This window comes from Hippopotamus amphibius, chromosome 12 (assembly GCF_030028045.1).
Source record: "Hippopotamus amphibius kiboko isolate mHipAmp2 chromosome 12, mHipAmp2.hap2, whole genome shotgun sequence".
Lineage (NCBI taxonomy): Eukaryota > Metazoa > Chordata > Mammalia > Artiodactyla > Hippopotamidae > Hippopotamus > Hippopotamus amphibius.
Window position 1 is genome coordinate 81,817,750 of NC_080197.1, and position 17,613 is coordinate 81,835,362.

At 52.2% G+C, this 17,613-nt stretch overlaps 1 protein-coding gene across 1 annotated transcript; it reads left to right on the forward strand.

Annotated features, from left to right (window-relative positions):
* Nucleotides 1–1,695: 1,695 nt before the first annotated feature.
* On the forward strand, nt 1,696–17,520 carry TUBA8 (tubulin alpha 8). Its single transcript, XM_057702177.1, has 5 exons — nt 1,696–1,837; nt 11,029–11,251; nt 12,480–12,628; nt 13,573–14,253; nt 17,209–17,520. The coding sequence occupies exons 1-5, from the start codon at nt 1,835–1,837 to the stop codon at nt 17,500–17,502; spliced, it is 1,350 nt and encodes a 449-aa protein (XP_057558160.1). The 5' UTR covers nt 1,696–1,834; the 3' UTR covers nt 17,503–17,520.
* Nucleotides 17,521–17,613: the final 93 nt, after the last annotated feature.

A 17,613-nucleotide genomic window follows, 5' to 3' on the forward strand; every position in this document is an offset into this window, starting at 1 on the left:
CTAGTTCCCTGACCAGGGATGGAACCCTGGCCCCCTGCATTGGGAGTGCGGAGTCTTAACCGCTGCACCAGCAGGGAAGTCCCTTGACTAGCTACTTTCGAGGGGGAGGGAGGGCACCAAGATGAATAACAACCCCTGCCTTCAAGGTGTTCCAGTTTTGCAGGAATATTTAAGCACATGTGCACGTACACATACCAAGAATCCAAAGTGGAAAGTGATCAATGTAATGGAAGTGATAAAACAACAAACGTATGCTATGGGAGTCTGGAATAGAAATAAATAGATCATTAATAATAGTCATCCTCCTTTAGTGAGCATTCATCATGCACTTGGCAGTTAGCTTAATCATGATTCTCAATTTTTAGGATCTTACATCATAAGACAGGCAAAATTCAACTCATAATTTACTAAGCACTGTATATATCGATGGGTAAAGCATTGTGTCTGACAGTCTCTCAAATGCAAAGATGATTAAGACATGTGTCCCATCCTCTAGAAACTCATCGTATAAATAGGAAAACATAGGAATAGGTGCTCAGCAGAACAAATTCCTACAAAGTAAAATAAAGTGTTCTCACTCCCTACTGGACAGAGACAGGCACCTGTCAGGAAGAGAAGTGAAGGTGAATCTGTGTTTGTGCGTGGACACTTGGCGAGTTGCCATGCCTGGCCAGCGTAGCTCTGTGTGGTAGTACCTTGCAGAAAAGCCACGGATTTGCCTGGAGTGACGTGGGGCTTGGTGGTCGGGGCCTGAGGAGAGCAGGAGAGGAGACTCTGCACAGATTGGACTCTGGTGGGAAAGTTTGCAGTGAGACCAAGGATCAATAAGGGCCCTGCCCTCCACTATACTGGGGAGGGGAGGGGAGAGTGAGGGAAGTTTAACAACGTGGACAAAATCTGAAGTGTGAAGAGAGGGCCAGACCCATTGTCCCCACCCCCTCCAACCACGGGAAGTAGGGCAAGCCCCTGGCCCTTCAACATCACTTGTGGCCACCAAGAGGATGTCCTATTAGTGAGCAAAGAGGCAGCCGGAATCCGGATATCATTATGCACGTTCTGGGCTTGAAAGTAGGAAGAGGGAGTGATGTGATAAATGGATCAAGAAAAACTTGAAAATAATGGTGGAGGGGTGATGTCCACGGACGGAGGAGTAGAAGCAGGAACAGAGGAGGCACTGACCACCTGCTCGTTCTAATTGTTTCCTTTAATCCCCCAATACCCAGGCCGGCCTTGGTGGCGGTGCAGCGAGCTTCAGAGCAGAGGCTCCACCACCCGCTCAGCACTGGCCGAGGGGCAGCGGCAGAGCTGAGCTTGGAGCCTGTCCCTCTCGCTGGGAGCCCTGCCCCCACCACTCCCGCACTCTCCCTGGTTGGGGGTGACTGCGCGAACTGAACCCCGACCAGGTGCCTTTCCTGCCTGGGCCGGTCCTTCCTGGCGCAGCTAGTGTTTGTAGCAGGAAGAGGATGAAAGGTTGGGGTGGGGGGGAGGGGGGGAGCATTTATTCTAACAGCACTTTACATTTCTTTCTTAAGCGGCTGGAATTACAAAGGCTGAGCCTACACTACGTAGTGTGGGAACCGGGAGCCCAGCCGCGCAACCGCTAGCGTGCGGCTCCCGGGCCCAGACCCGAGCCGCGGGTGGGCGGGGAGGAGCGATTGTGACCTGCCGGGTCCCTCCCTCCTCGGCACTGTGATGCTGCGGGGCAGCTGCCGGCCCAGCATGTCTGTCCCCGGCCCCCTCCCGCCTGGTGTCACAACAGCGGAGGCGGCAGTATCTGGAGCAGTTGGGGTGGGCAGGCCCAGCCGGGAGCGAGCAGGCTACGAGAGCGGCCGCGATGGTGAGCCTGCGGGGTCCGGGGGCGCGGGGCACGCGGGGTTGAGGGCACGCGGCGCCCAGCCCAGGGCCGCGTCTACGCGGGGGCTGACAGCCATCACCTTGGATCTGCGGAGCTCGAAGTCTCCTGGGGGCATCAGTTCGGGGTCGAGGAGTTCGTACCCTTGGGCGGAGGACACCCGGTTCCAGTGCCCTTTCTCGTAGAGGGAAAGTAGCGACGGGGGCGAGTCGCCCCTCAAAGGGACCCAAGGGAGGTTTGAGCCCGCAGGTGAGGGGAAGGGGGACATGGGGGGGCCTGCGCAGAAGAGGTGAGGCTCCGAGGCATCAGCGTGGGGCAACTCAGGGACCCGAGTGGGGAAGGGGGGTCCGGCACTCCAGGGATTCCCGGCGTGGGTGGGCTGGGCCGGGAGGCTGGGGGCGTGGGCACAGTCAGGTCCCCAAGCCCAGCCAAATGTGACAGAGCCCCGAATGTGTCAGGGGACTTAGGGGCCTCGTTCTCCTTTCCCACCCCCGGCCATCTGGCTTGGGTTTGGGGCACTTCCAGCTCGAGCGCTCAGCTTCCCAGGCCCCTGGCACCCGCTCCAACTCCCCAGTTTTTCTAGCAGTCAAAGCCAGAGGACTTTGGCACACAGAGATCTCCCTTTGGAAGGCCGGGTTTGGGGGGTGGGCTTCAAACCTCTCGCTTCGTTTCCTACCCTGGCCTAGGGACGTGCCTCCCCCCCCCCCCCTGCCCCCCAATCTCCTTTGGGGACTCAGTCTATCTCCTTCTTCGAGGACTTTGATCTTACTTGTGGGGAAAGGACCTCTTCCACCTCTCCCTTCACCCCCTGCCCCCTGGAGTGGGTAAAACCTGCCTCCAATCCACTCCCCGCGCCCCCCCAACCCCCGGAAACCCAGAAATCTCCTCCTTCAGAGCCCGGAGGTCTGGGCCACAGGGAGGGGGTGGAAAGGTTGGGTGGGGAAGGGGGCGGAGTGAGCAGCTTCACAGGCCAAGGTCAGGCTCTCCCGGGCACTATTGCTCTGGTGTCAGTGACCAGCAGGACAGGTGAGAACCTCCCTTCTCCCGGCCTCTGCTCATTCTGGAAGGTGCCCAGGGCCCCTGGCTCTGGCCCCAGCGCTGCTGATTCTAGCTCTAGGTCTGTCCCGCAGCCTCCTTCCCCAGAGCAGGCTCCTAGGGGGTGTTGAGATAGCAGCCAGCGGAATCCACTCCTGCCTGAGGCCCTTGGTGTGGGGCCATAGAAGAAGCCCAGAGCTGGGAGTTCAGAATTTTGGCTACTGGCTAGCTGTGTGACTTCAAGAAAGTCACTTAACCTCTCTGAAGTGGTTTTTCTCATCTACAAAATGAAGAGGGGGTTATGGTTCAAATTATCAAGGCTCCACCTAGCTTTACTATTTTAACCTTTTTATTATAGAGAATTCCAAACATACAGAAAAGGAGAGAGTTATAATGAACTCCTGTATATGCCTCATGCAGTTTCAACAATTATCTACCTATGACGAGTCTTGCTTCACTTACTCCCTTTCCCTTCTCTCCCTGTTATTTTGAAGCAAATCCTAGGCAGCATACTCAAGATTTGCTATTTAATTATATTATCTAGCATGTAGCTAGTGCTTTGTAATTTTCAAAGTGATGTCTCTTGCCTGGTTTAATTCTGATCTGAGAGTCGTAGTGAGCCTTAGAGGGGAGCCCAGGATCCTAGTCCAGCCCTCTGAGCAAATTCAACGTGCATTCAATAGGCCAGTTTCTGAAAATCAAAAAATGCAAAGTAAAACTTTATTTTAAATGTGCTAAAGAATTTGAAAGATGTTTAACTGAAAACTTATGGCTGAATATTTTGGAAAGAATATCTTTATTTTGAAACACTGCATTTTGTATAGCAGGTTTTCTTTGGAACATTTATGTACATGGGCAGCACTGTCTTGATGGGAAAACATTTTTTATTGACCATTTCACACTTACAGACCTCTTTTTTAAAACCCTTTGACTCCTTCCTAAAAGGCTAGGGTGACACATCTGCACCTGTGGACCGAGTCCCATCTGTGCAGAAAGGACTTGCCTTCCGCCAATGGCTGGGCTTCCCTCCTGAGGGTTGGGAAAGGCTGCCTGTGTGGAGGATGGATTCAGCATTTCTGTAGGTTCTAGATGAGAATTTTAGAACTAACCCTGTAACTGAGCATTCCCATCTGCTCCCAGGGCTCCTCTGGTAAGCAGTTCTCCTGGGAACTGAGACCGTGACAGCTTTTTTGGTGTCAGTGATTCCAGGCGTCAGAGAACGTGTCTGTGGTTCACGGGGAGGCGAGAGCACAGCCTCCTCACTGCACTCCTCCTGGGGCTGGGGGGATGGGGTGGGTGGGGGTGGTGCCTATGAGTTCGGGTGGGCACTGGCATCAGATGGCAACAAAGAGCCTGTCTTCCTGCAGAAATGAGCAGCTAGAGGGGAGAGTGTTCTGAGGGCGAAGTGGATGCTGTTTCCATGTCCGCAGGCCTACGGACGCCCTGTGCGAGTGGCGTGGCTGAGCCCTGCAGGGCCCAGGCTTATCTACTGACTCAGAGCCCCGCCGGGGGCTTCCGTCACTAAGGTCCCTGGGCACGTGCTAACTCAGCAGCGGTAGAGCCCCCTCCCAGGTGGTGTGTCCACAGCGAGTGTCCGGCTCTGGTCGGGCCCCTGCAGAGCCCGGGGATGTTGCTGGGGCTGTGTCCTTTCTGAGAGGCCTCAGTGACCTTGAGAGGAAGAGGGAAAGTTAAAATAACTTTTGAGGAGGAAGGAGCTGGTGCGTACAGGGCTCAGGGTGGGGTGGGTGGGAGGATGTGGCGCTTTTGGGGGTGGAGTTCACCCGCTACTCCTTCCCTTTGGGCATCAAGGGACTGACAGGACTATCTGTGGCCTTTGAGGCTGACGTCCCCCGTCAGCGTCTTCCCGTTAGAATTTCTCCCAGATGATGAGCTGCTTGCAGAAGGGACCGGGAAGACACCACGTGCGGCCGATTAAAACGCGCTCACATTCTCCCGCGCCTGACCCCAGTGTCAGCGGAAGCTCAAGGGCCTTTTGGCCTCGAAGGGTCTCGAGAGTCTGGGAGTCTACCACCAGCCCCGGCCACTCCTGCGGGCCATCTGTGCCACTGCTGTTGCTGCCCTGCTGCAATGCCTGCAGCCTGATGTTAACTTAGGTCGACCCTGTTCCCACCGTTTCTGGCTTGCTACCTATTCTTTGAGTCCAGATACGCTCTAATTGAAGGATTTTGAGCAGACAAAGTGCAATCTTTCATGAATCACATTGTTCTTACTTTATCATCCCTCTGGAGCACCGGCTCTACTTTTTACCTGATATCTCTGACCTAGATCCTGGGTGACATTATCCCAGCCTGACAGCTGGAAGTCATTGGGTCTAATAATATGCTTCCTGAAGGCAACTGGCAACTGTGTGGTGTTTGACACACCGGTGGTCGCGGTATGTGGCCTGGTCCCAGGTTTTCGTTGGCCTACACTGCTGGCCTGTGCCCGTTCCCTCCCAAGATGATATACCAGTTTTACTGTTTTGTGATACTTCAAAACCATTTTTAAAGCTGCAAAGCCTCCATTTGCAGAGGATTGCAATTAGCTTACCGGAGTCCTCTGAGAGCAAAAGAAAAGGAAACGGTTAATATCAAAATAAGCATAATATAAGGTTGACATAAAGAAAGATTTCTTGCCGTGGGATTATAAGAGGACTGTCAAGTTCTGGAGCATCTTTTTCCCACTGTTCTGTAGAACTGGGCGCCCTCCCTGTGGAGGATGGTCGTGGGTGGCACAGATGCCTTGTCTGTTCTGCCTTTTTGAGCCTATGCTTCGGACAAACTAAGCAGTTTGTGAGACCTGCCCTAAATTCTCCTGCCTCTCATTCACACTGCTCCAAAATCCAGCGGAAACGGCCCCAGATCTTGCTAGCACGTCTGCAAATATTCCTGCTCCAGGAAACCAAGCGGGAAGCGATTTTTTCTCCTTTGCGCTCCCATTGCCTCTCAGGCCCTGGCCACTCCCCTCCTTGTCAGATAGACTGTAAGCCCCCAGCAGGATTTTCATTCCAATCAGCCCTGTGTGTGTTGAGCACCTGCTGCATTCAAGCCTTGTACTCAATGCTGGGAATCCGGTGAGAAAACAGGGGCTCCTTGCCCTGCACCGTGAAAATCAGGAAAGTGAACGAGCAGCTGGGAGCCATGGGGTAGAGTGGTGATAGGGAGGCAGGGGCTGAGGGAGCTTGTTGTGGGGCCCCAGGCTGGTGTGGGGGTTTCCAGACCTTCTGCAGGAGGGGACGATTAATGTGCGACCTGAAGGGTGAGTAGGAGTCGGCCCAGCCCCTCTCCATGCCTTCCTGCACACAAGACAGTAGCTCCATGCTGTAGGAACAACAGAGCAGGTCACTTTTGCAGTTACTGGCACTAGTTCTGGGGGGGGGGGGTGCTGTTGTGCTTTCCTTGAGGAAGGGTGCTCCTGCTCCCTCACCTTCAGCTCCTGGATTGCTGGACCCCCTCATCTCACAGGGTCCCAGGAGCAGAAAGCTGGTCTGAGCCCCACAAGCCCAGAGTCAAAATAGAACTGAGAGAGGAACAGTGTGAGAGAGAACGCATGAGCTCTGCCCGGCCAGAGAGGGAATCTGAAACATGAGTTGGGAGCAAACACATGAGGTAAATACCCTCTGCTGGGTCAGCTCACCCCCTGCCCCCACCTAGGCACGCAGCACCCCGAGAAGCAGTCCTGGTTCTTCCAGGGACGGTGGCCCATTTTCAGAGGCTCCCACACTGAGCCGTTCTGTTTCTCTCTGTGATGGAGCTTTTGCTGGCTTGGAGTTTCGCTGTACAGTCTTTCCTTGCTCTCCGTCATCAGGCTTGCGCTGATGTCGATGCGGCCCCCCCAGGGCCTGGGGGTTCGGATTGCAAACAAGGCAGGGGGAGTGGCTGGTGTCAAGGAGAGGACGTGGGCTGAGGTCAGAAAACCCGGATTTTAGACCAGGCTCTTTCCCTACAGAGCTGTGAAATTTCAAATCTTTCCTTTACCTTTCTTAGCCTCAGCTTTTTTACCTGTGAAATAATGGGGTGGGAATTGTATTTGGTGATCTGTGAGGCCAGCCCAGCTCTAGAATCCTGAAGGTTCTGAGCTCACATAACATCCCTGGTTATGGCAGGTGGGTGACCTGGCTTGGGCACGAGGGCTGGGCCCCAGGCCATCAGCACTGGGTATGCTTTTCTGTGTAGAAACTCTGGGCAGGAAGGAGGGATGGTGACGAGACAGAGTGGCTGGAGGAGCAGTGGGGTCCTTGTCCCCTTGAAGCAGGTGCAAATGGTACACAGGCCTTAGCACCACTGGTTAAATGAGGGGCTCACCTAACTTCTCACTTCTCACTTCACCAGTGATTTCCTCGTGTAACTATTTTATTTATTTATTTAATTAATTAATTTACTTATTTATGCCACACTGTGCGGTTTCTGGGATCTTCATTCCCTGACCAGGGATTGAACCCATGACCCTGGCAGTGAAAGCGCCTAGTCCTAACTACTGGACTACCAGGGAACTTCCCTCTTCGTGTAACTTTAAACTTCTCATGTGCCCTGACAAATTGGGCTTTTGGTCATTGTTAGTTGAATCAATGACTAAGTGAAAAGGGACAGGAAGAGCCTGGCCCTTCGCGATGGGTCATTACTGTGAGCGGAGTCCTGACTTGGCTCTTACTCTGTTTCCTTTTCTTGATTTTTGTCATTTTAGTGTGAAAGCCATCAAACCTTCAGAAAAGTATGACAGTGTATCACCACCCATATATCCATCACCTAGATTTAATAATTATTATTTTTCTTCCATGTCTACTTTACCTACTGTGTTTGTTGAAGTTTTATATTTTAGAGTAAAATACAGACATCATGACATTTTGTCCTACATGCTTCAGAAGTGACTAAAAAAAAAGGACGTTTTAATACTTAGCTACACTTTCATTATCATGCTAAACAAAATTAATCAGTTTCTCTATTTGTCCCCCCCAATATTTTGATTTGTTCAAACCAGAAATCAGTTAAAATTCATGTACTCCATGTGGTCCTTTTGATATGGGTATGTTCCCTCCTTCACCTTGTTTTTCATGAGTTAAAAAGATTGGGTCAATTGCCCTGTAGAATGTCTCACCTTCGGATTCATGTTCATCTCTGGCAATACCCCTTATCCCTTGGACCGTTGTGTTTTCTATAAAGAGGGAGCCACATATAAAAGGTTTAATACATTAAGGGTGAGTATTTTTGACAAGAAACCTTCATGGGAGGTGTTGTGTGCGTCCCACTGCAGCATGTCGGGTTTTCTCACTGTCGTGGGTTACAATCCGCTCCCCAGTATCAGAGGCTGGCGACTGTTGCTGTTACTTTCCCCTTGTGACCCGTAAGTAGCAGTGATCCTTCGGCGCATGTGAATGTGCGGTTCCCCATCAATCGGTGTCCAAAGCAATTATGTAATTAGAAACTATAATATGCAATATTTCTTAATATATCATTCCTTCTACACTGACTAGCTGATAGTCTTCTGTTTAAAAAAAAGGAGCTTTCCCTCATCAACAGGGTTGTTTGGATGGGGACAAATGAGTATCTTTCCTGGGGGTTTTCTTTCTTAATAACACAAAGGACGTGTGGATTTTTATGTGTCCATCCTCTTTCAGCTGACTACCACTGTTCCTCTTTTTGATGCTCAGATTGTCTCACCTGTGGCCGTGGGAGCCTCTTCTGGTTGGTTTCTGAGACCTTGCAGTGTCTGTGCTCTCAGGCCCCCGGTGACGTTCCAGGTCATCTTATGCATTCCTTGCCCCAGACCTGGAACCCTGCACCCTCCAGGGAGCCCTGGTTGCTGCTGGTGCAGAATGGCGCTGAGCGGCCACTTCCAGAGGCATCTGTGGACCTATCAGTTATTTCTGAGTCCATCTTATATCTCTGGTTACTCTGTGAATTAGTGTAACAGGGAAAACAGCTCCTCCTAAGGGGTGTGTGTGTGTGTGTGTGTGTGTGTGTGTGTGTGTGTGGACACTGCCATATGGACTAGAGTGAGGTTGAAGGTGGGTGAAAACCTCCATATCACCACATTGGTGGTTCTCAGGACCCTGAGATCCTTTACTCTTCTTCCTCTGACCTCTGATCTTCCTGAAATACCCCTGCAACCTTCCAGAAAGGCCCAGAGCGCCTGGGCTGCCTGGAGGATGGTTGTGGGGAGTTGGCCACAGGACAACACGTGGCACCAGCTCCTTTCAGGTCTCTCTAGAGTCCCCTCAGCTCCCGCAGCCCCGAGGAAGCCACACCTGCATGTGACGTGTGGTCTGCTTGGCAGCTGCTGGTTATGGGGGGTTCCTGGGGGAAGGACCCTGCTTCCTTAGGCCTGAATTGAGTCCTAAGGTGAAGTCCATTCGCTGCCAAGGAAGGGCAGCCTGAGGTCTCTGGCTTTCCACATGTGCCTCTTCCAGGTGGAGAGTAAAGCTCCCATAATGAAAATGCATAACGATGAGGAGAAAGATAAGGACAACCACAGCAGAAGTGATCACGGTAACATGCTGTTCAGATGAAGGGAGGTTACGTAACTCAGCCCAGGTCACACAGCACAACATGTAACTTGAGAGGCAGGATTCGTGCCCTGGGGTGTGGGTGACTTTGTGAGCAAAGCCTTTTCCTGGTCACCAGGCTCACGGAAACACAGCCGGTTGTATTCCCAGCCAGGCTGCTGTGACACCCAGAGGCCAGGGTACAGAGATAGGCGTGGAGCAGTGCCACGTTGTACAGCAGCATGAGGGCACCGGCTCCTGACACCTCTGGCTGCCCTGTGCCCACACCCAGAGAGCCCCAGGGTCCCGGGAGTCCCATACCCCACGCCCAGCCATGGTCTCCGGAGGCTGTGCTCCTGGCTTGGGTTCCCTGGAGCTGGAAGATGCCAGGTCCGGTCACGGATAAGAATAGAAGCCCACACAGCAGGCACATGCTTCCCTGCTGGGCACAGGGCCTCCTTGCGGGGCCACTGCTTCCCCAGTGGGGCGTGGGGGGTGATGAGTACACCGTCCCAGCCAAACCATAACACACACTCACATCCACACACTCACATCCACACACTCACATATACACACACTCACATCCACACACTCACATCCACACACTCACATCCACACACTCACATATACACACACTCACATCTACAGACACTCACATATCCACGTACACTCATACTCACACACTCATATGCACACACACTCATGTCCACACATTAACACGCTCACACCCACACATACTCACACACTGGCCCTCTTGCACAGCTCACAATCACGCTCTTACAAACATACACACCCACTCATTTGTCATCTCTCACACATGCACATTCATACACACAAACATACACACACCCCTCCCCAACCTAAGCTGTTAGTACCAGGACCAATCAGGTAACTGGTTTCACACAGAGTAACATGGAGAAAGGGACACTCTAAAGGTCAACTTTATTTAGCACTTGGCCTGACATGGGCGAGGGAGCAGGTTACAGTGGCCACAGAGGAACTCTCCAGTCTCTCAGAGTTCAGCAGGAGCCGACTTTGTCCCTTCCCAACCCTCCCTTGTGGTGTACATCCTTTCTTGTTCCTGCATTTGTAACCGGAACACTGATGACACCCATGATGCAGACTCCAAAGTACATCCCTCCCGTGTTTCTCTGCTAAGTGATGTGGAGATGTGGAGCGTGTGTGCGTGCGTGTGTGTGTGTGTGTGTGTGTGACGGCGTCTGGGAGAGTCGGGCTGAGGCGGGAATGTGAGCACTGTGCCGGGCATGGTGGTGGATTTTGGGGTGGTTTCTGCTGTTCTCACTGGTTCTTCCTTTGACCGGCTTCATCCATGCAGGAGTCTCGTGGTCTGGAATTAGCCCCATTTCGTGTGCATAGCTGCCCTCTTTTGCCTTTTCTTGACACAAAGGATTAACCCTGGAAAGCAACCTTTATAGCAAACCACAAAGCTGCAGTGCTTCTTTGGAACTGAATTGTGATCCAGATGCTGTGGTGCCCAGGGCCCACCTGGCTGGGGGATGGCATGGTGGGAGGGATGCGTGTCCTGTCCATCAAGTGCCAGGGAGGGACAAGTCCTCAGAGGTGGGGGCCTGGGGGCCTGGGGATCTGGGGCAGAGGCGTGGCCAGGCTGGGGCTCTGACCGGCTGCTCTCTCCCTGCAGCGGGAATGCATATCTGTCCATGTGGGCCAAGCCGGGGTCCAGATCGGCAACGCCTGCTGGGAACTCTTCTGCCTGGAGCATGGCATCCTGGCAGATGGCACCTTCGGTGCGCAGGCCAGCAAGGTCCAGGATGATGACTCCTTCACCACTTTCTTCAGCGAGGCCGGCAATGGGAAGCACGTGCCCCGGGCCGTCATGGTCGATCTGGAGCCCACTGTGGTGGGTGAGTGTGGGCCAGGGTCCCCACACAGGGACAGCACCAGACTGCAGAGGCTGTGGTGGCTGGAGAAGCAGATCTCCACGTGGAAGGGGTGGCTCATCTGGAGGGCCCGCCCCACCACGTGACTCTTGGCCCCTGAAGTTCTCCACAGTCTCGGAATCTCAAGTAGGGATCACAGATCTCTGCTCCCTTATTAAAGCTCCAACCTAGTGCTCTCCTCTGAAAGCTGCTGAGACAGACCAACATTGCCAAGACTGTCACTAAATACTAAGGGTCAAAAATACAAATAATTTCAGAAATGATCAGAAGCCCTCAGTCAGTTTCCCAAACTGTATGTTTCTGATTCTGCGGTAATTGCCTCCTGACCCGGCGGCCTGGTACAGCCTTGCGGCTTCTTGCATACGAGATGAAGTAGCAGCAGGCACTTTCTCTTACAGCCAGAGGTTGCTGTAGGTTAGAATGAATAGGAATTCTGGATCTTAGGGAACAGGAATTCTGACTTGTGTTGGGACAGGATTCTTGCTCTCCCCCAATCCCCACCCCCAGCACCCCCAGGCTCAGTCCTCACTCTTCATCAGGATTTTCTCAGCTTCAAAGCCTGCTCACCAGCAATGGTGGACAAGTTCCCCAGGGATGTCTGGGCACTGCCTGTGGTGCCTGAACACTGTTTCTAGGGCCACAGACCCAAGGCCCTCCCATCCTGTGGACAGTAGTACAAATACAGAAAGGGCAGATGAACATCCCTGCCCACTGCACAGATGGGTCCTTTCCCTGGGGGATAAGAGGGACCCTGTAGAGGAGAGGGGATGTAGGTGGGGCCTGAGGCACCTTCACCTGCCGTGTGTGCACTTTGTGTGGACCTCGGAAGTGAGCAGAATGCCCCCTGACCCCAGCCCCTCCGGCCTCTCTTGGGCTCCGCTCTTCTTGAGGGTCCAGGGGGGAAGAGGCAGTCAACTTTGGTATTTGGCCAGCTTTGTAAAGGCAAGGCTTTTTAATTTCAGGTCCAGCCAGTAGAGCAGCTGTCTTCTCATTGCTGCTTAAGTTCCGGGCTTCTGGTTCTGTTAGTGCCTGTGTTGCCCTGGAATTCTCGTAGCCTCGCAGACGTATTATAGGGTTGTCTGGTTCCACCTCAGTGGCGTTCAGGAGGTAGGGGTGTCATGTATTCTGGAGGGGAGGGAGGCGTCTCCTCTGGGAACCGGGTAGTGAGACCGATGTTCCCCTCTCTTGGTAGATGAGGTTCGGGCAGGAACCTACCGCCAGCTCTTCCATCCAGAGCAGCTGATCACAGGAAAAGAGGATGCAGCTAACAACTACGCCCGGGGTCATTATACGGTGGGCAAGGAGAGCATAGACCTGGTGCTGGACCGCATTCGCAAGCTGGTACGTGTTTATAAGGGCAGGGAGCTGGCGAGCCAACCGAAGTGGACATGCTTGGGTTGGTTTGACTAGAAAGTTCAGGGTGGGTTGCTTGTCTACTTGAGCCCCGCTTTCCTAATTTGTACTATGGAAAGGGTTGTGCTTGATCAGGGATTCTTTACTTGGGAACTAAGGATGCCGAATTTTCTGTTTAGAGGAGGGCCCATAGGGGTGTCAGTCTCAGAGCTGTCTGTGACCCCCCCCTCCAAAGTTCAGAACCACTGGACTGAGCATAATCACAGATCACGTCCAGTGGGGAAGTTCTGTGACCTACGAATTCTCGTAGTTCTGGTGAGAGCTAACTGTCAGGTCCTAACTTAGCACACTGGGACATCTCATTTAATTATCACAATAACCTCATGAGATGAATATTTTTTTATTGTCCTCACTTACACCAAGAAGAAATATGAGTCTGGAGGGTTCAATAACTTGCTCGAAGTTTTACAACTGGGAAATGGCAAAGTTGATGTTAAATCTCAGGTTCTCTGACCCATTTATCTTTCTGAAGTTGGTACCCTGAGCCACCTTCGAAGGTTGGACTAGGATGTGTAGGTCTGCAGTTCTCACAAAATCAAATGATAAGGGCCAGGGAAGCGGGCAAGGAGCTGGTGCCCTTACGGGGCAAAGTCATTTACCACTGTGGTTCTGGAACCTCAGTCCGGGTCCAACCAGGCTGCTGGGCTGGAAGCTTCATGGGCCTGGAGGTGCATGCAGGTTTGCTGCCCTGTATTTTAGCTGTTCCTCTTAAGACCACCGTGGCTCCTTTGTGTTTCCCTACTCCTTCAAGGCTGTTTTGATTTTACTTGCTTGAAAATGTAGAGGGATGGAGTGGGGCGGACAGAGAGGGCTGCCTGCAGCTGCCTCGTGAGTGTGTTATCAGAGCCTTGTCTTGTGTCCTCTGCTCCCAGACAGATGCCTGCTCTGGCCTGCAGGGCTTCCTCATCTTCCACAGCTTTGGGGGTGGCACTGGCTCCGGCTTCACGTCTCTGCTGATGGAACGCCTCTCCCTGGACTATGGCAAGAAGTCCAAGCTGGAGTTTGCCATCTATCCGGCCCCCCAGGTGTCCACGGCCGTGGTGGAGCCCTACAACTCCATCCTGACTACGCACACGACCCTGGAGCACTCGGACTGTGCCTTCATGGTGGACAACGAGGCCATCTACGACATCTGTCGGCGCAACCTGGACATCGAGCGGCCCACGTACACCAACCTCAACCGCCTCATCAGCCAGATCGTGTCCTCCATCACGGCCTCCCTGCGCTTTGATGGCGCCCTCAATGTGGACCTCACCGAGTTCCAGACCAACCTGGTGCCCTACCCCCGCATCCACTTTCCCCTGGTCACCTATGCGCCCATCATCTCGGCCGAGAAGGCCTACCACGAGCAGCTGTCTGTGGCCGAGATCACCAGCTCCTGCTTTGAGCCCAACAGCCAGATGGTCAAGTGTGACCCCCGTCATGGCAAGTACATGGCCTGCTGCATGCTCTACCGGGGGGACGTGGTGCCCAAGGATGTGAACGTCGCCATTGCCGCCATCAAGACCAAGAGGACCATCCAGTTTGTAGACTGGTGTCCCACCGGCTTCAAGGTGAGAGTTGGTGACTCGGTGGAGACAGACAAGCTTCTCTGCTTCTAGAGAAACAGACAGAGAGCCAAGGATGGGGAGAAAGAGGTGGAAACTCAGGGTCTTGGGCTGATACACATTCCATGGGAGCTTCAGGTTGATATGAGAAGAAGGGCTTAAGCCAAATGTAACATTAATTGCATTCATTAATTTGTTCATTTGCTTATTTTAGGTCAGGAGAGGCTTTGAGAGGATTATTGGAAGGGGGGGGCACTATTGCAACATGGAGAAGGGCCCCACTGCTCCTACCCTAAGATCTGCAAGCGTCCCAAAAGTCAGGCAGAAAAGGGCTTTTCTCTTCCAGGCAGGCGTGAGCTAGGCTGGAAAGAACTTGTGTGCAAGTAGGATGAACAGGACGAGTGGGTAGAGGTAGCTCTGATCTGACAGTAGATCAGAGAATTTGGTAACCAGATTATTTAAGCTGCCAGTAGGTGTAATTCCCTCCACTAACAAAAGATGTGTTCTTCTCCCCAGCTTATTTTAAAAAATCATTCACCGTGTAAGTTTTCATCAGTTTAGAGTAAGGATAAGAAACTTTATTATTATACGGTTGTGATTCATTCACATTACGAAGCCGTGACATTTCCGCTGACGGGGAGTGAGCTGGGAGCCTGTTGCAGGTGTGCAGTGTGGGGAACGCCAGACTCTGAGTGTCGGTGGGGGTATAGGATAGCCAGGGAAGACTCCCAGCTCCCAGGACCAGAGGATGTTGAATGTTGGAAGCCACCATTCTGAGTCGTCCTGGCTGGGCAGGCAGCTGCCCCTGTAGACGTGTCTGCTTGACCACTATGTCCTGTGTCCCACGGTCTTATCAGAGTCCACCATCAAAGAGGCTGCCACCATTCATGTTTATTAGCCCCCCCAGGCAGGCCTTTAATAATTCAGAGGTTCACCGAACACCAGAGGTGGTTGTGCCAGTTGCTGGAGTCAGAGATGAACACGTCTCAGTTTCCCTGGTGGGACTTAACCAAGACAAGACACCACATGCTGGCCTCTCAGTTGAGCTGCTGACAGAAGGTGGGGGGAGCGTTCTCCCCACTGTCTGCTCCCAGCCACGTCCAGAATCCTTTCCCCCTAGACTGTGCCTATTTTTATGTGGCATTTCTGGTCACTCTTGTGAAAACATTCAAGATCTTCCCCCAAGTGGTGGTGGTTTTCTTTTTCTCTTCCAAATGGAAACAAACAACAAAACAAGCTAGTAGTAAGATGAATAGGCAAAAAAGAAAAAAGCAAAAAAACGGGCTGGTGGAGGGATGAATTGGGAAGTTGGGGTTGACATATATACACTGATATGTATAAAATAGATATCTAATTAAAAAATATAACGGGGGAAATAGGACTATAGGCTGCATGTTGGGGAATTAATAGTAACTTTCTTAGTCTTGATAACGTAGGGAAAATGTTTGTTATTCTTAGGACATATATATTGAGGTATTAGAGGTGAAGCTTCATAACTGTCTTACTCTGAAATGATTTAGTAAAATAAAGTCAAATTGCATAAACAGCTAGAGATAGATAAACGAAGCAAAATGTTAGCAGTTAATTGTTGTGTCTAGATGGTGGGTGTTCATTGCATCACTTTCCATATATTTAAAACTTTTCATAATAAAAAGTTGAAAAATAGCAAAAAAAAAAAAAAAAAAAAAAAAGAAAGAAAAAAGAATGAGATGTGAGGATGGTGGAGAAATCAACAAAAAAGGAGAGAGATGCCCCTGTCTTCTCATCCCTTTATTTTAAGCTGAAGCTCTGGGGTTGTGACCAGATAAGGCAGTGCTAGAACCTTTAGCTGCTTCTCAGAAAAGCAGTGGGGGTGTATGGTGTTGAACTTCACCCTGTAACATTCTCCCCTGGGTTAAGGGATGATGCTATTGAATGTTGCTAATTGGCTTGTCTAGTGAAATATGTCATGTGGCATTGCCCTTCTCACTTTGGTCCTTGGCCCCTGTCTCAGCATCACTTCCACCACCAAAATGCCACTTTTGTCTAAGAGGAATGACAGACCATTGTGAATTCATTTAGTGGGCTACCCACCTTGGCTGCACAGCCTGCTGCCACTCCCATCTCCACCTCTCAGAGGACATGCATTTTAAAGCTATGAATTTAAGCGATTGGCAGTTAAGACCTGGTGGCCTAGGCAGGAGAGGCATTTTGGGGCCAGCTCTGTGGTTCTCAGTGTCCCATGAGTATCATCACAGTCATCACCTGATGCCCCATCCAGGCCCCTAGAATTCCTGGGGTCGGCTCTGGTTGGAGTATGTGTGTGGGGAGAGGGAGTTTTCCGGGATAGTAGCCCCCCAAGCCACCATCAGGTTGGGCTGGATCAGCTTGGAGGACCCCCCATGCTGCCAGAACTTGGGGGGTTGCCTCGTCCAGTAAGAGTTTTCACTGACTTTCTCTGATTTCCATGCCTTTCTTCCAAGAAGCCCCACTCTCCAGAGACAGAGGACCTGGTAGATGCTGACACCATCCCCAGAATCGTTTGCATCTTTATTTATTGCTTGAGAACAGCTCTCTGATCTTTTAAACAGCCTTTCACCCTTGGCAGAGAAACTGCCCTAAATGTATTGACAGCTAAGAGGAACCTGAGATACCATTGGAAGGAGTGAATTTATAATAACTTCCACTTGCCGGCACTGCACACTGCCTGACCCTCTGTTCCCTATCCTCCTTTGTCTGCTTGAGTCTCCCACTAGCGTTTCTATCAGCACTTGCCTTCCCCTTGAATTTCCCGGCCCAATCCCACTTGCTTTTGTGTTCTCTCCCACATGCACCTCACTATCCACCCGCCTCCCCACCTCCTGATCCCCCCTCTTCACATCTAGGCCTGCTGCCCTGTTCCCCATCCACCTTGGGGGGGTGACCAAGGTGCCCCCTGCAAGGTGCCCCCTGACTGCCGCCTCTTTGTCCTCTGTTCCCCAGGTGGGCATCAACTACCAGCCCCCCACCGTGGTCCCTGGGGGAGACCTGGCCAAGGTGCAGCGGGCCGTGTGCATGCTGAGCAACACCACGGCCGTCGCCGAGGCCTGGGCCCGCCTGGACCACAAGTTTGACCTCATGTACGCCAAGCGTGCCTTTGTGCACTGGTACGTCGGAGAGGGGATGGAAGAAGGAGAATTTTCCGAGGCCCGGGAGGACCTGGCTGCCCTGGAGAAGGATTATGAGGAAGTGGGGACCGATTCGTTTGAAGAAGAAAATGAAGGGGAGGAGTTTTAAATACAAACGTTCCTCGTGGCTGCGTCTCTGTATTCCTGGTGCCCCTCCGCGCACGTGTAACTTCCGAGAGCCCCAGACCCCACCCTGGGTCCTGACGCCCGTGCCTGTGGG

Bases quoted from the DNA above. Each gene is read 5' to 3' on its own strand.
- TUBA8 (XM_057702177.1), top strand. The intron at 12,629-13,572 runs GTACGTGTTTAT...CTCTGCTCCCAG, and splicing joins TGGACCGCATTCGCAAGCTG to ACAGATGCCTGCTCTGGCCT. The intron at 14,254-17,208 runs GTGAGAGTTGGT...TCTGTTCCCCAG, and splicing joins GGTGTCCCACCGGCTTCAAG to GTGGGCATCAACTACCAGCC.